At 58.9% G+C, this 21190-nt stretch overlaps 1 protein-coding gene across 27 annotated transcripts in view; it reads left to right on the top strand.

The window, feature by feature from the left end:
* Window positions 1-21190, top strand: part of DGKZ (diacylglycerol kinase zeta) — a 41051-nt gene that overhangs the window by 7591 nt on the left and 12270 nt on the right. For 4 of the 27 annotated variants that reach the window (XM_023653962.2, XM_070229387.1, XM_070229386.1 and 1 more), the window contains exons 1-2: window positions 15622-15760; window positions 20428-21152. The exons of 3 other annotated variants lie outside the window; for them this stretch is intronic. In XM_023653962.2, the coding sequence (XP_023509730.1) occupies window positions 20446-21152 (707 nt within the window). In that variant the 5' untranslated portion in view covers window positions 15622-15760; window positions 20428-20445. Of the gene's footprint in view, window positions 1-1376; window positions 1896-3789; window positions 4084-15621; window positions 15761-20244; window positions 21157-21190 lie in introns of those variants that run through there. 20 more of the 27 variants (XM_023653967.2, XM_070229390.1, XM_023653968.2 and 17 more) reach the window with 15 other exon arrangements.

The following is a 21190-nucleotide window of genomic DNA, read 5'->3' on the forward strand; positions in this document are numbered from 1 at the left end:
ACTTGCAGAATCCCTGGGAGAGGGCAGGGCCCTGCAACAGCCTCATTCTAGAATGGCCCTTGGCCTGGCTGGCAGAGTCTCTGATGGGCCACAGCATGAGGGATTCAGAGGTGAGGGGCTGGAGGGAAAGCCCCTGCTATGCCACTAAGCCTGGAGGGGCAACGGGATGTCTTATTTAAAGGCACAGACTCTGGGGTCCGATTCTTATTTCCACTACTGACCAGCTGGGTGACCTTGGACAAATGAACTTAGCAGCTCTGTGCCTCAGTTTCCCCATCTATAAAAGGAGGAAAATAACGAGAGCTGCCTCATAGGGTCGTGACAAGGATTCCAAGGTTTGTGGCGTGGAGGTGTCCAAGAAATATTAGCTATTGTTTTATTATTACTGAGTGTTAATGACTCATGACATAGCATGACTTACTAAGCAAATATTTCTTGAGAAATATTATGTCCCAGTCATGAGGGACACAAAGGTGATTACAGCATCAGAGGGAGCTCTCTGAGGATGGCATCGTGAGCACTCCCGTGTCTGCACGTTCTGTAGCGTAAATGTTTATTGAACTGAACTGAGCTGACACCATTTGTGTCCTCGAGAAATTTACAGCCTTCTGGGGTAACACACACATAGAGAGCTAAAGAATTAATTATAGAGCATTGTGAGTAAAGAGCGCTTGAGGAAGGTACACTTTCCATCCTGGAACCAACCTGAATAATAAAGAGTAAGCGTATGCCTTACAATTTATTTACCAAGTCCCTGTGATGGCCCCAAAGTCCAGCACAGTGTGGCCTTTTTTATTCTTCAGACACTTCAAGTGCATTCCTTGTTCAGTCTTTGCTCTTACTGTTCCTTCCACCTAGAATAGTGTTCTCCCAGACACATAGTTCGCTCTCTGTATTCATTCAGATCTGTTCTGAAATGTCACCTCCTCAGAGAGGACTTCCCAGATCCCCCTACCTAAGTAGCACCCCCATCCTCCTCCTCTTCCCCCTTCATTTTTCCCTATAGCGCATCGCATCTCCTGACATTATTTTACATATTGATTATTCATTTCCTAGATGTCTTCCCCACTAGAATCTAAGCTCCGTGGGCTTGGGGCCCTGTTTCCTTGCTCACTGCTATAGACTCTGATGCAGCGCCTGAAACATTGAAGGCACTCACTAAATACTTAGGGGATGAATGATCCAGTTCCACAGCTGGTAGGTGGCAGAAACAGGACAGAGGCCCACATCTTCTAGCTCCAATTTGGTTACTCTTCCCACTCCATCACTATCCACGTGCCCGACCCTGTGTTAGATGATGCGATGCTGACAGAGGTGTTAAGGAAAGAGAACTATATGTGGGCTGAGCACCGCCCACCCATGTACCCGTCAGTTGTGATGAGGTGGCAGCCCTCAGCAGGACCCTGCGGGGAAGGTTGGAGAGGTTAAGTGGAGAGGAAGGCCAGACTGCGGCTGAGGCTCAGATTCCAGCCCGGGCAGGCCTGCTGGCTGCCCGGCAGCCTCTTACTCTTGGGGCTGTCTCCTGGCTGCTGGGCTGGGCTTGTCCTCACCTGCCTCTTGCCCTCTCGTGCAGCTCCTCTTCCCAGCCAGCCTCCTGCCCCAGCCAGCGGAAGGCGCCTGGGAGGCCTGTGGCCCTCCTCTGGGGCAGCCAGCTGGCCTCTCGCAGGGCCCCCCGGTCAGGAAGTGCCGAAAGAGGAAGAGAGTTGTCGGGCAGGATGAGCGTATTGGGGGCCGGCCACAGTACCGGGGGAGGCTGCGATGAGGCCACTGCTCTGGGCCCCGCGGAGGCGCTGGGGACAGAAGAAGGGGAGCAGCCGGGGGCACTGAGGCAGATGTGGCGCTACCGCTCCTGGGACGTGCCACAGATCCCAGCCGAGGCCCCCCAGACACAGTAGGTACTCGGGGCGGCCTGGGCATGGGCAGGGGGACCTCTGGCCCTCAATGAGTCTTTTTTCTGGGGTGAGGGGTTGTGGCATAAGTGGGGTTACCCACCTGTTGTCCAACGGCTCTGCGGAGGTTCAGAAAAGGGCAAAGAGGTTCCTGGCAGGGTGACGGGAGCTCTGATGTTCGAATTGTTGGGGGGCCGTGTGGTGGAGGGCCGAGCTTGCTGGAGGCTCACAGTCGAGGGAGCTAAGAGCAGCGGGATCTGGGAAGAGGAGCCTGCACGGGAGAGCGGCGTTGGTTGCTGGAAGGCCTTTTGCAAACTGCCCTCAGAGCTGGGTGTCAGAACCATTGAGAAACTTCCCCAAAGGGACACATGCACCCCAGTAGGACAGTGTCGACGACTTGGGGACTTCACTGCCCTCCTCCTGGCCACCCTGGCATTGCTGCTGGCTGGAGGGCTGGTGCCCCACCTCCCCTGTCAGACCTTGCCAGGACCACGGGAAACCTGAAGGAAGCTGGGAGGAGGTTCTGAGCTTCTGGGTGCTATTTCTCAAAGCGGCAGGACTGCCCAGAGGTCACAGCCCCCAGCACAGGCTACATGTGGTTGGCTACAGTTGGGAAACGGGCTGCCAGAACCCCAGGGGAAAGGGTGAGAGTAAAGATGACAGGATGTGGCTTCGCAGAGAGGAGCAATAGCAGAAGCAGCGGGCAGTTGGTGTGGGCACCAAGGTCGCAGGATTTGGGAGGGAGCCGACCATGCTCTCCGGCTTCCCGGCCCCACTTTGTGAGCCCTGCAGGGGCTATCAGGGGCTGCCCGAGCTGCTGGTTCCCCCGCACCTGTGCTGGCTGGGCCACTACAGGTGACTGCTCTGGTTCCAGTTGCTTTCGTCGTCTCTAGAGGGGGACAACCTCTGCTGCCCTTGGGGTGTGTTTGTGGGTACCCGCGAGGTATATTTCTGGGTGGGTGATGTGTGTGTGAGAGCGATGTGGCAATGTGTCACCGCCCTCTTGGGGGTATCTGTGCACAGGAGAAAGATGTGTATGTTCTACGTGGGTGTGTATGTTGGTGAATGAGAGTGTGGTCCTTATGTGGCTGTATTTAGGAGTGTGTAAGCCATCTACGGGTTCCGTTGGATAGTGTATTGGGAAAATGCTGCATCTTAGGAGTGTGTGAAAGTCTTGGAAACAACTGTGAATAGCTGTGGAAAGACGAATCTGCATGACAAACGTGTGCCGTCTCTGTTGGTGTGCCCGAGGGTCGCTGAGTGACTTTCGTCCTGGTATGTCCCTCTGAGTGTGAGAGGCTGGAGTGGGAGGCGTGAGTTCGAGCAATGAGGGACGTACGTGTGTATGCGACGCCTGTTTGTTCCGTGTGTATGGAGAGCTCTGTGTGACTTTCGTTCCCGTGGGTGGGATGTGGAAGAGCCTGGGGGTAAGGGTGGAGATTGAACGGCTGTGAGCCGGCACAGAGTGTGCGAGAAAGGTGTCTACTCCGCGTGGCTGTGGGAGGGGAGGTGGTGACAGCTGCCCTCGCGGGGGTTCACTTGTGAGCATGTAGGCTGTTGGGGGGGGGGGCGTGCTCGGAGGAGGAGAAGATTGGGTGTGTCTGCCCGAGATTCCGCGGGATGCAGGCGGACCAGCCGCGGGGACGGGGTGGGGGCGGGGCCTCGGTCGCCCCGCCCCTCTCGGCCCCGCCCCTCCGGCCGGCCGAGGCGGGGTGCTGCGCGGCCGGCGGCCGGCAGAGGGCGCCTCGGGCCGGCGCGGCCGCGCAGCCGAGGGGGCGTGCTCGGCGGCGGGCAGGCAGCGGCCCGGCCAGCTATGCGGGGTCCTGCGGCCGCGGCTGGCGGCACTTCCTGGAGCGGCGGCGGCCGCTTCCCGGGCACCTGGGCGTGGGGCGCGGGGGCGCGCGGCGAGGGGCGGGCGGAGCGAGCGCGCGCCATGGCCGCGCCGGGCGGCACGGAGCGGGCGTGCTGAGCCCGGCCGCCGGCCCGGCATGGGCGTCTCCCGCGGGCCCGCCGCCGGCCGGGGCTAGGGCCGGATGGAGCCGCGGGACGGCAGCCCCGAGGCCCGGAGCAGCGACTCCGAGTCGGCCTCCGCCTCGTCCAGCGGCTCCGAGCGCGACGCGGGTCCCGAACCGGACAAGGCGCCGCGGCGGCTCAGCAAGCGGCGCTTCCCGGGGCTGCGGCTCTTCGGGCACAGGTGAGCGGGGCGGCGGCGGGCACCGGCCGGCATCCTCGGCCCCCTCGAGACTGACAGCTGGCGGAGGTCTCCCCCGGGCCCCGGCCGGACGGGCTGTCTTGGCGTTGGCTCCGTGCGGGGGTCCCCCGGCGTCCAGGCACTGGCGCCGGCCGCTTAGCGCTCCTCCTCTGTGGCATCGAGGCAGGGTCAGCTTCCCGCAGCGAGACAGTCACCTTGCCCCCTGGCACCGGCAGGTAGGGCCCCCGCAGCTGGGCTCTCGCCACTTCTTGGCACTGATAGCACAGGGCTCCCTCTGAGCCTCCTAGCCCCGGTGAGATGGGGGTCCCGCCGCCCCCCTGGGCTGCCGTGGTGCCCGGTCGCCTACTACCACTGCATGGCATCTGCAGAACATGGCCCCGTTGCTCCTGTCACCACACATGCCTGTCCTGGGGCACTGGTCACTGATTTAGTCGCTCAGCGTTTTCAGCCTCTCCTTGGGATTCGGGGTGCCGGGCCACCTGTCCTCCATTGCTCTCAATTAGCAGGGAGACCCCCAAACTCTGCTACTTCTAGACAGTAGGTGTCTCTTCCCCTCCCTGCTTCCAGTCCTTGCTGGGAAAGGAATGGGCTGGACTGCAGTCTGGAATCTGTGCTGGCTGTTCAAGCTCCATCTTGCCCCCTCCCCCAGCACACCAAATGTCCCCATCTTGTGCCTATGACGGGGCTTTGACCAGGACTCTGGTGAGGAACTTGGGGGAGGGTGTGGAAAGACTGAGTACAGACAGCTCATGACAAGCGCACCGGTGTTGGCTGGGAGCCGCTTCCTGCCACGGTATAGCCCCGTGTAAGGTGAGGGAAGGTGGAGCCCCGTGAGGACCCCATCTGGCTCCCTGGGCTGTTTCCTGGCTGCCCCCTGCCCTTCCCCAGTGGCTGAGGAGCTTGTAGCCAATCAGCTAAGGACCCCAGAGCGAACTCAGACTGGACTCTGACCGCTTGGCGTCTGCCCAAGGCCACCCTCTCCCTTTTCTTCAGTTGCCCAGGCTTTGTGGCATTTGGTCCCCATTTTGCCCTGTCCCTTCCCGGCGTAGACTTTACCCACGAGTGACATGGGCGATTGTCTCCCATTTTGTGCGTTGGTGTCCTTATAATGCTGACCTATGCCCTCTGCCTGCCTTCCCCCCAGCAGAGCCCTGCTCTTTGCACCTGCGCTGTGTCGCCAAGCACACCCAGAGAGCTGGATGCTCACACTGCCAGATGGAGCTCCGTGGGCTCTTGTGAAGCCACGCAGGCTTCAATGTCACATACAACGGGGCCAAGAGCAAAGCTTCTGGTACCTCTGTTTTGTCACCCACAGCCCTGCAAGATGGAGCACTTTACACCCAGCTCTGCAGGATGTCGCCTCCAGTGTTCACAGGCTCCGGAGGGGGCGGGAGGGGCTCCACCAGCGGCTTCCTGTCCCTGCCCACAGGGTGCCAAGTGCTGGCTCTTCTGACCTGTGGCTGCGCCCCTTCTGCAGGGCACAGATTTGCACGTGTAGGCATGAACTTTAGGCAGTTCCAGGAGGAAGAGCAAGAAGCAAGAGAGCCAACAAGTACCTTTACATAATTCTTTCAAGTAAGCAGGATTAGTGTTATTTCTCCTCTTTTATAGACGACAAAAACACAGGCTCAAAGAGATAAGTCTTTTGCTCAGAGTCACAGAGCGAGGAAGAGGCCGAGAGAGAATTCGAACTCTAGTCTGATTCCAAAACCCACCTCCCTTTCTGTCTGCCAGGTCCCCAAACAGAACATCACACAGATTCCTAGACCTTCCCCTTGGCCTGTCTGACTCATGGGCCTGGAGGTGGGGCCTGGGTGTTTTTTAAAGCTTCCCAGGTGTTTCTAGTACGCTCCCAAGTTTGAGAAGCGCAGTGTTACGTCACTCTGGGGATGGGAAGTGATCTGATAGGATGCTGAATAGAAGAAAGTCCAGTAGCACCTTGAAAGCATGTAGGAGTGTCCCCAGTGCAGTCGCACTGGGCTGGGGCAGTGGGGCATTCAGAAATGAATGTATTTGGAAAATCCAGTAGACTCAGGGAGAAGGCAGTGGAGGAGAAGACTTTCCCCAGAGGGGCCTGGGAGCTCAGAGAATCGGATGCCCACTGGGGCTGACGTTCCTCCCCTGGCTTTGATCGTAGGGAGCAGGCAGGACATTCAGGATAGTGCGCCCACCCTGGGCACTGTCCCTTTCATGCTGTTTATTTGGTCCTGCCACCTTTGCTGGTTGCCAGTCTCAGGGGAAGGACCCAGTGCCCCAGCTGAATCCACCGCTCCATCTTTTCTGCTCATTCTTTACCTGGCTCTTACTTCCCATTGGGTGTCCACCCTCTGCGTTTCCCCCAACCTGCTCCTCTCCCCTCCCATGCACCCTCGAACCTTGGGGCTGAGGGGCCTGATAAATGAACAGACAGCAGCTGGAAGGGCGGATCAAGGATAGTACGTAGATGGTGGTGCCTGCTGCAGCTCTGGAGAATTCTGCGTTTGGATCTTGGCCCCGTGGGAGAGTTCTGTAATCAGTTCGCACGCTGTCCCGTGGGCCAGGGACAGGTAGCGGTGGGACGTGGGCCATGTGTTTGCCATCCCTGGCCCAGTCAGGTGGAACAGTCTCTGAATGGCAGCCTCTTTGGCATCTTCCTTCAGGAGGCTTTTCCTTAAAGCCCACCTCAGCCCCCACAACTGGCTTGACCTTGTGGAATCTGGGGAGCAATTTGCTGTCTCCCCCATTTTAGCCCAGTAAGACACAAAGCCGAGCGCTGATTCTCCCCAGCTCCATCCCACCTCACCTGTCCTTGTGGGGAGCCCTCAACCCCTCCATCCCTGGAGGAGATAGGGGCCCTGCTGGAACCCCGGGGCATCTCGGTTTTCCTTCAGCCTTAGCATTCAGGTTCTATTGGCCTAAGGTGCCGGGTCAGAAGTGGGAGGGAAGTCGACGCTGCCTCCCCTTCCAGGGCCCACCTGGAGAGAGGCCTCGCTCGTCCTCTGGCCTGGTCCCAGCAGCCTGACCCTGGGCAGGTCCCACAGCTTGTGGATTAGCTGGTTTTGCACCCTAGGGGCATCACTTCACACCTGCAGACATGGGGAGCCTCTGCCCATGGAGCCCCTGGGAGCCTCTGCCACCACTGCCCTTCATTAGTGCTCAAAGTCATTAGTTCCCAGAGGGCAAGAAGCTCACCTGCGGAACAAGTCTGAGACAATAGGCCCCATTTAGAGGTGATGCCACCTGGCCCCAGGTGAGCATGGTCCTGAAGTCCAGGCTGGCAGAGGGTGCCCGCCGGGCAGTCTGAGCCGAAGCAGCCCCGGTTTGGGTTGGTTTTGCAGTGACTGGGGAGGGGGTGTTGAGGGACGCCTCCCACTCCGAGGCGCCGGGATGTCTGGGAGCCCAAGGAGCCTCTCAGAGTGGTTTGTCTGCTCCCACTAAGACTGGGAGTGGCCCAGGTGGCCAGGGGAGGCGGGAGCAAGCCAGAGTCCCTGGATTCCCGCCAGTTTGGGAAGAAAAAGGGGCCTCAGTGGCTGAGCTGTGCGTCGGTTCACCTCCCAGGCCTGCTCCCCACGCTCGCGACGTCTGGGCCAGTGGGGAGCTGGCCAAGGTCGGGAGCTAGGGTAGGGCTCTCAGGGTCTTCCTGCAGGAGTCTCTGCCTTACAGGTCAGGGGAGGGGAGGAGCAGCTCTTGTCATGTTCTCTCCGTGCCGTACGCCAAAAGGTCAAATCTCAGGATGCGGAGCCACCCAGGACACTCAGTTGGCAAAAGAGAGCATGAGAGTGGGTGTCCTCCCAGGCAAGGACAGAGGAAGGACTGAGTGGCCCTGGTCAGGGAAAGCTAGGCCCTGGGCAGCTGGAGGTGGGAGGGCTAGAGAAACAGGGCTGCCCTGCTCAGGGTCCTTGAGCCCTCTCCAGAATTTGCCAGTCACCCCCCAAGCAGAGGAGATGAGTGCGACGTTGGTCCTGAGGCTTGGCCTGTGCTGGTCCCCAGGAGAAGCAGAGGTTAGGTCCCTAGACCCCGCCAAAGGCAAGAAAGAGAGTTTCAAGGTCTGGAAGATGACCGGGGCACTTGCCCTGCAGTATCCCTAGAGTGACACCAGGGGGCGACAGCTGCCCTTGTGGGGAGGGCTGTGGGAGGGGAGCTTCTCGTTCTGGCCAGTCCGCTTGGACCAGACCTGCAGGAGGTGGCCCCACAGATGCCTCCTCCTGGCGAGTTATCTGATCTCTTGCTGCCAGAGTGGGGCCAGTCCCAGTGTGGCAGAAGGCAGGCCCTGAGCTTCCATGTCACCTGGCCCAACCCAGCCCCTCCCTGAAGATCGAGGCCAGTGAGGTGGCCTTGACTGGGCCACGGTCTCACAGCCAGCTAGGGGTTGTCTGGGACCCCAGCTCCGGCCCCCTGACTGCAGGGTCATGTCAATTTGTGGCACATCACAGGACCCCAGAGCCCTCCCTGCTTTCCTGGCGTGGCCCCTTCCCACCTGCCCTCTCCTCATGGAGGCCACCCCCCCCAGCAGTTCTCTAAGTCAGCTTGGGGCCAGCGTGGGTGAGGAGGGGGCTGGCCACCCCTGCGTCCAGGCTCCACGCTTCCCTGGGCCCTGGGTGGTGAGCGGGTACACTTCTGCATGGTGCCAGGCACTCGTCTCTTGCCCCCCTGACTGCTGCTGTGTTTCAGGTCCCCCATAGGGTATCAGCCCCACGTGGCACCTGCAGCGTGGTTCCCCACCCACCAGGGTTCTCAGCTCAGGCCTGGCTGCCACTCCCGTCACAGGTGGCAGCCTTCGAGGGCAGTTCCGGGGGGGAAGTGCCAGCCAGAGCAAGTGTCCTTGAGGAGCTCTCGTTCCGCCATCTTCCCTTTTGCTCTTTCCTCGGCTGAGACACCAGAGACATGGTTAGGCGGTGGGGAGCAGGTCTGAGTGAGCCCACGGGCTCTGTGGCCCGGGGAGAGGAGGGCGAGGTGAGGACATGAGCACCCCCACCCTCCCCTCCACTCCCCTGCGTCCAGGTGAGTGCCATGCCAGCTCATCTTCTTCTGGCGATTACCAGTTGCCAGAAGCTTGTAAAGGCACCAGTTTCGTGTGATCCTCACAACATCCTTGTAGTTGGTTTGCTTCCCATTTTACGATGAGAAGCCAGGGCAGAGAGGTCAGGGGCCCGGCCCAGCATCACACAGCTCACGCCTGAGCCCAGACCCAAGGCTCTTTTCCCAACGCCAGGCTGCCCTCCTGGTCAGCACTCTCTTCTCCTGTTATTTTCCCATCCCCAAACTGGCGGAGCCCGGGAGGGGGTTTGAGTGCTCCGTGAGACTGAGAGACTTTTGTCTTGTGTGGGATTGGAGTGAGACCCAGGAGGTGATCTGCTCCCGGACCTCGAGGGGGAACTGCCACAGGGATCCCAGCTTCAGGGGGAGCAAGGCTGGGCTGGGGGAGACCCTTGAGTAGGGGCACTGGGGTTGTTAGCAGGTTGTCACATGGCTCCCTGGCTGGGTCTGGATGGAGGGGCAAGTCTGTGACCTTTATCTTGCTTTCAAAGGGCAGGGAGCAGGAGACTCAATGGACGTGTTCAAAGGAGCCTGTGCTATCACCCTGGGGGCAGTGGGTGGCTTGTGGCCTAAGGAGAGGTGCTTGGCGCACCGGGCCTCATTTGTACCCAGCGCCTCGTGGTGAGAACTCTCAAGAGAGAGGGAGGGCCCAGAGCGCCCCTCCGCCTTTAGAGACCTGCTCCCCCTTGCTCCTGGCTGAGCGCCAGCTCAGAGCTCCCATGGAGAGGCCTCTCCGCTGCCAGGGCTGAGCCCTATCACAGCACTTGCCAAAATAGCTGTCCGGGAGCCTGGGCCTGCGCCGCCCACGCCCCAGCATCTCGCGGGTTCACAGCTTGCCTGTCTCTCCACCCCCCTTCCCCAGCTTGCTGACATTTTCCTGAGGCGGGGGCGGTTGTGAAAGGGGGCAGGCTGGTTCCTGCTCCCCAGCCCACAGAGACACCCCACTGACACAACCTGCCCCCCTCTCCTTCCTCTGGAAGGCCTCCTTAGGGAGCAGACCCTCCTTCCAGCCCCACAGACGTGGGCTTCCTGCTGTGCGACAGCGTAAGGAGCACACTTGGGGTCCCGTGCCACTGCTGAAACCCAGCCACAGAAGACCCAGGGCATCCCCGGCGAGCTCTTCTCTCTCTGGGGGGGTCTCTTTCAAAAATTGTTTTTAAATCTTTTAAAAAACATTAAATATTTTGCAATTAGAAAGGTACACAGAATAATGTCGTACCCGCCTCTTAGCTCGGTCAAATCTTACCCTTATGTCGTATATGCTTTAGATAGAGATGGAGGCCCCCGTCTCCCTCCCCGGAGGAAACCACAGTCCTGGCGGTGGCGGTTGTATGCCCATGCCTGTTTTAAAGTTTCTCCTACATAGCTGTGCATCCATAGCCACATATAGTACTCTTTTTGTGGTTTTGCACTTGATTTAAATGATATACCGTACGTATTCTGAATTTAGATTTTTCCCGCTATATCGTGTGGAGTTTAAGCGTCTTGAAACGTGAGCTCTGGTGAACCCCTTTTAACTGCTTTATCCTATTCCTTTTTGTACCTGTACAGCAGCTTATGTGCCCCGGCTCCTGTTGATGGACATCTAGGCCGATGGCAGGGGTTTTGTCATAGAAGCTGTCCTTCAGAGACTGTTCTCGTACTTGGTCCTGTGTGTGCTGCCCCAGCACTTGGTTAGAGTGGGGTCTCTTCAGCTTAGACACCTGTTGCCCAATTGTGCTCCAAAGTTGTCGTCCTCATTTGTAGGCCTCAGGAGTTACTTTCTTTCTTCGAAGTGTTGGTAAACTGAGGAATTGCTTACTGTGAACAAACACTGTCTCTGTCAAGCTTGCAGCGGTCTGGTGAGGAGGACGAGGTGGGTGCTGTCCCCCTTATCAGATGAGGAAATGGAGGCTCAAGGTAAAGCCTGGCTCGAGGTCACATAGCGAATCCGAGGCAGAACCTTCTGTACCTTTGAGTCCAAATCCTCGGACAAGACCTTTGTCCCCTGCGACCTCTCAGAGAGATTTTGGGCACAGTTCCTGACCGAAAGGCAGGAAAACCCCTGTGTTGGGTGCACGGAAGCCTGCGGGGCAGGGTGGGGCCCCGGGGCTGACCGCGGATTCTGAGAATTTCTTCTAGGAAATGGAGGGGGGAGCAACGTGACCAGAAGGTTCAGAGGGGGAATTAAATTTTGAATGAGGGGTGATGGGGGAATGGTGCTCGTGGCAGATGGGGAATGGGAGCCTCCGCAGGCACAAGAGAAGCCAAGGAGAGGGGCCGTCACCAGAGAAGAGGGATGGGGGGGCCAACCGGGGCTTTGTGACACTCTCAGCAGGGGGTTGGGCGTCTCAGAGGGAGACATCAGCAATCCATCAGAGATGAGTTTCAGTTGTCTCTGAGATCAGAGAGCTCAGCCCAGACCAGCAGCGTACCCACCCACTGCTGGAGGGAGGCCTCAGGAGCTGGGCAGCGCTGGGTCACTGGCTGGCCTGAAGCCCTTTGCTCTCAGCTTGATCCGTGAAGCTGAGCCTGGACCATTCACTTTTCCCTCCATTCGCTCTTCAAACCACATCCGGCACTTCTAGGCCCTGGGGATGCAATTACAAGCAATACACCGTCCCAGGGGCTCACAATCTGGTGGGGAATACAGACTTGTAAACCAGGGCTGTTGGCCCAGAATGACTGAAGGGGCCGGAGCGTGGGAGCAGCTAACCCCCCAGGAGCCTGGCCTCGGGAGAACTTTCCGGCAGAGCCAATGTCTGAACCAACTCTGAAAAGATGAGAGGGAAAAGATAAAGGAGAGTTCACTAGGCAGAAGAGGACAGTTGGATTCCAGGTGCCAGGTGCACAAGCACGGAGGGACCCATGGTGCTTTGACAGAAGCATCTAGAGGGAGGGAATGAGAGGTTAAGAGCTTGGGCCTGGAGCAGACTCCTGGGTTGGAATCCCAGCTCTGCCACTTATTAGCTGTGTGACTGCAGGCAAGTTATTTAATCTCTTTGTGCCTCAGTTTCCTCATCTGTAAAACGGGGATAATAATCCTATTAATTTTTATGAAATTAAGTGAGTTAATACTTGTAAAATGCTTAGAACAGTGTCTAGCCCAGAGTGAGTTATGTGTTTGTCAAATAAAATGTGAAAAGTATGAGAGGGGGCTGGCCCAGTGGCGTAGTGGTTAAATTTGAGCACTCCACTTCTGTGGCCCTGGGTTTGCAGGTTCGGATCCTGGGCGCAGACCTAGCACCGTTGGTCAAACCATGCTGTGGCAGCATCCCACTTAAAAACAAAATGGAGGAAGATGGGCGCAGATTTAGCTCAGTGACAGGCTTCTTCGAGCAAAAAGCAGAAGATTTGCAACTGATGTTAGCTCGGTGCCACTCTTCCTCACACAAAAAAAAATATGTATGGGAGTGAGCTGAGGGAGGAGGCTGGGAGGCCTGCTGCCTGTCAGGCCCAGGTCTCTGCATTGTACTCTGGTGGCAGTGGGCTGGATGGCTTGGAGGGGAGGCCCTAAAGGAACGAGTCAGTTGTTCATTCCGCACACATTTCTCTGGGGCTGACCAGGAGTCAGACCCTGAGACAGGCACCGGGGACATGAAGGAGAGACTGGGGCTGTTTCAGCAAGAGCTCAGAGCTAAGGTCCTGGCGCGGCCCCCAGCGTCTGAGGCAGCCCCTCCCCTCCCCTCCCCTCCCTGCCCACCACCCTCACCTTGTGACTTCACGTCGCCGAATCCTGCTGTCCAGGTTTTATAAAGGAAGCCAGGAGAGCATGGAGTGGGCAGGGCACCCGGCTCAGAAAGGGGCTCAGCTGTCGCTCTTGGGGCCTCTGGAGAGGAGAGAAGGTAGCTGCTAAAACCAAGGCTGTCGCCATCCACTTGTGCGCACAGAGAGAAGTGGCCTGGGCCGGCCTGGGCCTTGTGGTCAGCCCTTGGGTGCGGGACCCTTCTCTCCCCTTATGGCTCTGGCCCCTCCCCCACGGAATTCCCTGTTCCTTCCTCCTGAGCTGATCAGCAGGAAGCACTGGCCTCACTGCCAGGCACCGTGCTGGGCGTGCCCAGATGCGCTAGAACTGGCCCCTGGCCTCCAGGAGCTGGCGGTCTGGTGGGTAGGAGGAACGAGGCATATGGACTTGAGAGAATCAGGACTCCCAGGGGTCCAGTGGCAGAGGAGCCAAACGGGGGGTGGGGATAATCAGTGGGAGTGACGTGTTCTTGGCCAGGGCAGCTGCGAGAGTTGGGATTTTGATACCAGGTGGGGAAGGGGGCCAGGATTCCAGGCAGAAGCTACGCCACGTGCAGGGACACAGCAGCGAGCTTGGGCACAGCCAGACTGGGGGGCAGAGAACACGTTGGCTTGGTTAGAACCAAGGGTGAGTCAGGGCATCGGAGAGCCACACACCGAAGCCACATTCACCAGGCTGGAGGATTCGGGCCTCCTCTTGAATCCGTGGTTCCCAAAGTATGGTCTTAGGAGTGCCCTAGAGCCTTTCCAGGCATTTCTGAGGCCAGAACTATTCTCATAACACTACTTTCGGAGCTGTCTTTTTCACTGTATTAATATTGGACTGATGGTGCAGAAGCAATCGTGGGTGAAACTGCTGGAACCTTCGCACAGATCAGGGCGGTGGCCCCAATGTAAACCAGCAGCCATTGTGTTCTTCCCACTCACAGCAACAAAAAATGCAGTAAAAGGGTTAATTTCATAAAGCCGGGATCCTTGAGATACATCTTTTTAAATACTCTGTATGAAGAAATATGACATGTACGTAATATACTTTTACTGCAAGCCGAACTCTGCTGGTTCTCTTGAGAAGCACTCTTGTGACTGAATTGCAAGCTGTACTAGTCACTTTTTTTAAGGAACACCATTTTAATTTGAAAGAACACCTGACATGCAAAACTCTTCAGACTTAGGTATTAGGCAGACGTTTTCTCAAAAATGAATGAAGTGAGCTTGTCACTTCAAAAACAGCATCCGTATTTGTTGCTAATGATAAAATTCGAGCTTTTGAACGAAAATTAGAATTTTGGAATCCTCGGATGCACTCTCTAGAGCCTGAGAGCTTCCCAGGACTTAAAGACTTTTCTCATGAGACCCGGAATATGTTAGCAAGTGTGGTTTTTTGATATTGCACGAGGAAATGTGTCAACATTTGGAAGATATGCACAATTCACTAGCCCAATATTTTCCAGTGACCAATGCTTGACGTTACGAAATTCAGAAAGCAAGATGGGCCAGTGAAAGGTTCAGTGACGGGGCTCCAGATTCCACACAGCCACTAACCTTTAAGAAACTGCCGCTTGTCGTATTTTAGTGTAGTTGCAAAGTGTCCATAATTGGCTGAAAAGGCTATTAAAATACTCCTTCCTTTTCTCAGTACGCGTCAGTATGAGGCAGCGTTTTCCTCGTATACTTCAGCTGAAACAGCACATCACAACAGATTGCCTGCAGAGGCAGGTACGAGGATCCGGCTGTCTTCTGTTAAGCCAGGCATTAAAGAGATTTGCAAAAATTTTTAAAATGTCACTCTTCCCACTAATTTTTTTTTTTAGAAAATAGTTTAGTTTTCCTAAAAGTCTGTTTTATTTCTTAACGTGTCATGGGTTTGTTGTTTTTAAAGGAATTAACACGTACTTGAAACATTTCTCCGTTTAAATTCTAACAGTAAATATTAATAGCTCTAACCCCCATAATCAAAGCCTTTTTGGGATCTTCACTTCAAGTTTTAAGTGTGAAAGAGTCCTGGGACCAGGAAGTTTGACAGCTGCCACCCTAGCCCCTTGGGAGCCAGGCGGGCATCCTGGGCAGGATGTGGGTGTGCAAGGGGCTGGCCTCCCCTGGACACGAGCCAGGGCAGCTGGGACCCGCCCCGTTGGCAGGGCTTCGAGACCCAGGATCTGGAGTCCCAGCTCAGCCACTTGTGAGCCGTGGGCGGTCACAGGCCTCCACGGCCTCAGGTGCCCCTTCGTTTACCGTAATGCCACCAGCGCAGGGGAATTGCAAGCCTCTTTTCTGATAACGCGTGTGAAAAAGTGCTTTATAAGTTGTGAGACACTTGACAGATATTTATTTTTGTGGTTATTAGGTCTGGAGCCAGTGCTTAGCTGTCTCGGATGCTTTTCTCAGACCCCAGAAAACCTGTCCCGTGGGTGGGAGACGGCGTTAGGTGGCCAGCTCCCCTTCCGGCCTGACCCCCAATCTCCCCCACACACCCCCCCACCCCCGCCTCCTGGAGCTGAGGCAGGGGCTGCGCTGAAACAGGTGCCAGAGGGAGGGGAGGCTACTGGGCTGCCCGTCACTCAGCCTGGCTCTGGGAACTTTGGGGAGAGAAGCCAGGAGGCAAAACTCGTGCACGCTTCTGTGCCCGCCCACCTACCCTCCGCCTGCCTGCTGCAGGGCCCGGAGCCACCGCTGGGAGAGGAAGTGCAGTCGGTTACCAATCGGGTTATTTTCATAACGGCTGTCTCAGCTGGGGGGAGGCGGGTGGCGAGGGGGAGGGGGCAGATGAGCAGCCACAGCCGCTCGCTCTCCAAACTAGGACTTGCAAGCCCGAGGCCGGCAGCCTGGAGCTGGAGCCAGAGCCGGGGCTCGCCTGCCCACGGGGACCCAGGCCCCCACCTGCTCGCCCACCTCCTGCCTGCCACCCTGCCTTCCAGATCAGGTCACAGGGGGCACCCACAATCCTTCCTTGCATTCTGCTTCCTCCCTGCTCTCTGTGTCTGGGGGTGGTCTGGGAAGGGGTGGGTCAGGGTGGGCTCAGGCACCATCATCCCAAGATGAGGTTCCTGAAGCTGATGGAAAGGTCCAGGGGAAGGGAATGTCGGGCTTTGGCCCCTGAGCCAGGGAGCCAACACTACTGGCCTGTCACCTCTCTGACCGTGCAGCCCTGGTCCCACTACTCCCCGCTGTGCATTTCTGTTTGTTTTGTTTTGTTTTGTTTGTGGCAGGATCCCCTTGGTGAGTAGAGACCTTGGGGAAGGTGGGATCCTGCCTCGCCAGTCCCTGTCACCTTCCCTCCGACCTGGGGGCTGTGGGAGCAGAGCAGCCGGAGGTGGCTTCTGCCTGGCAGTCTGCTGGGGTCAGCTCCCTGCCCTTGCTCTGGGGCTGCTGGAAGAGGGGCCACCGTGCACCATTCCCAGCCTGCACACAGGGGAAAGGCATGTATGGGCCCTGCCCACAGCACGGAATGGGTGCTCTGGCTGAATCCCACAGGGTGTCCTGGGCGAGCACCTAAGGAGGCAGAGGAGTCGCTGGGGGTCAGGCGTGGTATCGGGGCAGAGGGCATTCCTCACAGCTGAGCAGACACCCAGGTGGCTCCGGCTGCCAGGCTCTCTTCCTCATGTGGTGGGTGGTGGCCACCCTGGGTACTCCTGCTTCCCTTTCTGGGTTCCCACCCCCACCGCAGGCAGAGACGAACGCAGGAGGCGGCACAATCCACATGCCCTGGTGTCTGCCGTGAGCAGAGGCCATGCCAGGCCCCCACGCTCTGCCAGGTGTCGTATTGTTAGGTACTTTATATTGCCATCTCATCAGAGCGGCCTATGCCAGCCTTCTGAGCTAGTGGTACCGTTCCCATTCTGCAGATGAGGACATTGAAAGGTCAGTTGATCAGCCCAGGAGAGCACTGGCAGCTGCAGGGTTCCAAAGCCTTTGCACTTTTCCACTTGCAGCAGCCCCAGCGGGTGAGATGTGCTGGGCTAGGTGGCCGGGTCCTTCTAGTCGGGCACTTGGGCCCGCTCGCCCACACTGGCGGCTGCCTGAGCTCAGCTGTCCTTCAAGGGCGCGTGGCCAGACGCCACCATGCGTGCCTCTCCTGTACATCCTTTGTCCTTCTCAGCCCCCAACAGCCAGCTGGAGGTTGATGGGGCCCCTGAGTCCTTTCCTATACTGTCCCCTTTGGACGTGACAGGCTTCCCCCAGGCCTCCCACCCGGAGGCTGAGGGGTAGCCATTTTGCTCTGCTGTTGGTGTCAGAAGCCTGTGGGGCCTCCTCCAGTGACCTTTACACATACTCTGTGGTGTGCCGAAGGTGACAGCGTGAGGTGAGAAGAAGCTGCTGCTCAGAGCTGGGCTGTGGGAAAAGGCTCCCGGCCCAAGCAGGGGACAGGCTGGGACAGGCCGGAAGCCAGCCCGGGCTTCCGACCAGACCCAGGAGAAGCCTCGGCAGAGATAGGAAGTCAGGAGTCAGGCTCTTGCTGACCAGAGGACAGAGGTTGCTATGGAGACCAGAGGAACAGGAAGCATGGGGCCAGGGGAAGGGGCGTGGGAGCACAGAGGCGTGGGTGCCTGGCAGGAGAGCTTGTCATAAAGGTCAGATCAGCCAGTCTGACAGCCTCCTCGAACAAATAAGGAAACTGAGGCCTGTGAGGGGACAGCTTTGCACATGGTCACACAACCCTGGCCTGGCCTGCCTTCCTGCTCGGACTGACCGCACCATCAGGCAGCCGAGGAGACTCCCGATAGATGTGGACCTGGCTGCCTGGTGGCGTGGGGCCAGAGCACTGTGGGAGCACCTGTAAGCGGCCCCCGTGTTGTGAGGCAGGAGGTGTTGGCCACCTCTTCCTCCTGGCCCTTCTTGTCAGTGTGGGTCTGGACCAGCAGACAGGGCCCAGCCGTCACCACCACCCGCTGAGCGCCTGCAGCACCCCCCCCCCCCACATCCCACTGACTGTGGCGTTTTGTTTTCTGGGTGACACTAGCATCAGGCGGTGTGTCCGGGTGACTAATCTCCTCCAGGCTGGGCAGCTGTCACAGGGCAGCCTGACTAGACGGGCGGGGAAAGCGGACACCCTGGGGGAGTGCTGGTAGGTTGGTGCCCTGGCAGCAGGGGCCAGCTGGGCCTTCAGGCTCGTCTTCTGGGTGCAGGGCAGACCTGGGTTCAGGTCCCCGTTCTGGCACTAACCGGCCATGTGGCCTTGAGCACGTTCCTGCCCCTCTTCAAGCCTCAGTTTCCTCGTCTCTCTGGTGGAGCCGTGCTTCCTGCCTGCCCTGCAGGGTTGTGGTAGGATCAGACATGATGATGAATGGAAGTGCTTAGCCCAGGGCCTGTCCCACAGGAGGTGGTCAGTCAATGTGACCGGGGGCTGGCCTGCTGGAGCAGCGGTGAAATGCACACATTCTGCTTTTGGCAGCCCAGGGTTCGCCAGTTTTGATCCTGGGTGCGGACATGGCACCACTTGGTACGCCACGCTGTGGTAGGCGTCCCACGTATAAAGTGAAGGAAGATGGGCATGGATGTTAGCTCAGGGCCAGTCTTCCTCGGAAAAAAGAGGAGGATTGCCAACAGTTAGCTCAGGGCTAATCTTCCTCAAAAAAAAAAAAAAAAATGTGACCCTTACTGTTCCTGTTAGGGTTCCCGTCTCTACCCCATCCCCAGCCTCGTGGCCCAGGAGGAAATACCCTACTCTTCTCTGTATCTTTCCAGATAGACTTGGGGTCCAACCTTGGCTCTACCCTGACTAGCTGTGGCCTTGGGGCAAGCTACCTCTTTGCGCCTCAGTTCCCCTGCAGGAACGTGGCCTGATGCAGTGCTGTCCTTCAGGCTTGCTGTGCTTTATAAAGTGGCAGATGTATCTGAGGAGGCTTACACGGTGTGTGACACATGCGAGCACTCGGTAATGTGAGCTGTGACGATGTCGATGTTAGGAGGAAGCCGAAGGCCCTCTGCCCACAGAGCTGCCTCCTGCCCGCCTCCCTGTCGCCTGCAGGGGATGAGGACTGTAACAGCCAGGGCACAGGAGCCGGGCAGTCCTGGACGCTGCCTCCCCAGGCCCGGCTGCCTCCACCGCTCGCTGATCATAGGAGCTCAGACCCCTGGGCCCCCGTCTGCCTCCCCCTCAGGGCCCCTGCACCCACCCAGGGCTGCGGCCAGACGCTGCCTGCCCGGACCCACCCAATCAAAGAATGCGGTGGCTGGGTGGGTGGGTGGGCAGAGTAGGCGCAAGACATGCAGCCCTGCCTGAGTCCTCAAGCCCACCCTCTCCCACCATTTGTCCAGGGCTCCCACCCCCCGCCCCGCCTGACCACTGCCAGGCCCTCTGCAGGCAGAAGAGCTTCTGTCAGCCCCAGTCAATGTCTCATGGCCGTGATGGGCCCCCCTCTGGCTGCCAGGGCCCGGGAGAGCCCCTGATGGCAGGACACAGGCATCCCCAGACACTCTGGCGGCCTCGCCCCCCGAAGCGTATCTGGCTTCCTGCCCTTCCCCCACGGTTAGGGAGAGGCAAGGGTGCAGGTGACCCCAGCGGCCTGTGAAGAAGGGGTGCAGGGGTAGGTGAGCGGGTGAAGGAGGCGGAGCACGTGTTCAGAACAGGTCAAGGGAGGGCGGCTGGAGCGAGGATGGTCAGCAAGGGTCCCGCCTCCCTGCAGGAGGGAGCTCTGGGCAGCTCAGGGTTTGGGCCTTGGAGAGTTGGAGCTGCTGCATTGGCCCTAAGGACAAGGTGCAGTTCACGGGCTCCCTCAGCGACAGAGCTGGGAAGGTTTTCAGACGTCGCCCATTGTCACACGTGGGAAGTCTGTAATCTGCCTGTGCAGACCAGTCTACTTCTAGAAAAGTCCTTACCGTCAGCCCCTCGGATACGGACATGCACACCCCCCCCCCTCCAGAATCCAGAAGGCTGTTCTCTCGGCTCTGGCCTCTTGCGCTTCCATACGAAGTCCCCTGGGTGAAGATGGGTGGCTGCTCCGCTGCCTCTCCGGCTCTCTCTCGGAGGGCCTCCTTTCCCCAGGGTCCTTTGTCCCTCGGTCAGGTGTCAGCCTCTCCAGTTCCACAGGCCACTCAGCCTGACCCAGGCCTGGGGCTGAGAGAGGCTGGCTCCTCCCAGGTCTGAGTTGCTTTTCAGAGAGCCTTGTTTACGCCATGTCCCAGGAGGGGACACCTAACCTGAACCTGCTCCGTGTTGGTGGCAAAGCAAAATCCCGCCGAGCAGGAAAGCCTTGCTCTCGGCTGACAGTCTATCCAGACCGCCTCCGGACTGGAACCCAGGCCTCCGGACTTCCAGCTTCCCTTTTCTTTCCCATCAGCTTCAGGGAGCGCAGCCGAAGCCGTGTGGGCCGGGCCTCTGGGTTATGGTGCCTGGACAGGGGAGCCCCCTCCTCTGCCTTACTCCTCGGGCAGCCTAGGGGTATAAGTTGGGAGGGCGCCAGTGCTTCCCAAAGCGGGAAGTGTGCGCTCCCTGGTACCCTCGAACACCCCATTTACAGAGGTCAGAGGCCATCATCCTCCCTCCCAAGCGTCCCCTCCCTGCTCAAAGGGCAGAGGCTGTGATGGGCTCCTGGGCACAGGATGGGCCATGGCCTGGCTCCTGATGCTCCCGGTCTCTGTGCCCAACAGCCACCTGCTGCCCCTGCCATGGAGACCTTCTTTAGGAGACACTTCCAGCGGAAGGTGCCAGGCCCTGGAGAGGGGCAGCGGCGGCCCGGTGGTGTGGGGCTGCCCACGGGCAAGGCCCGACGCCGCTCCCCTGCCGGCCAGGCCTCATCCTCCCTGGCACAGCGGCGCCGCTCCAGCGGCCAGCTCCAGGGCTGCCTCCCGGTCTGCGGGGTGGGGGCCCAGGGCACCCGCCGCCGGCGCTCCAGCACCGCACCCCCCTCCTGCAACCCCCGCTTCCTCGTGGACGAGGTGCCCACCGCACAGCCTGCCACTGGTGGGGCCCGGCTTCTGGGCGCACCCCTGCTGTTGGCCGGGCTTGTGGGCATGAACGAGGAGGAGGAGGGGGAGAGGGTCCAGAAGGACATGACAGTTGCGGCATTGAGTGCCACCCAGCCAGGTGCCGAGAGCCCAGGGCGCCCCCCGCCCCAGGCCGCCCGGGCCCTGCTGCCTGTGCCACGGTGCCTGCGCCGGCGCCGCACCTCCTCCCACCTGCTCCCTGCGGACGTGGTGTACGACTGTGCCCGCTGGGGCCTGCACGGTTACTACAGCTGCCTCAGCCAGCAGCGGCCCGGGGGCCAGCACCCTGGTCCCATGATGCCCGCCCGTGTGCGCCCGCTCTCCCGCAGGCGCCAGGTAGCCCTACGGCGCAAGTCAGCCGGACCCCAGGCCTGGAGCGCCCTGCTTGCGTAGGTATAGCTGCGGCCTCCAGGGGGGCTGGCATGGA

Source organism: Equus caballus, chromosome 12, assembly GCF_041296265.1.
Source record: "Equus caballus isolate H_3958 breed thoroughbred chromosome 12, TB-T2T, whole genome shotgun sequence".
Lineage (NCBI taxonomy): Eukaryota > Metazoa > Chordata > Mammalia > Perissodactyla > Equidae > Equus > Equus caballus.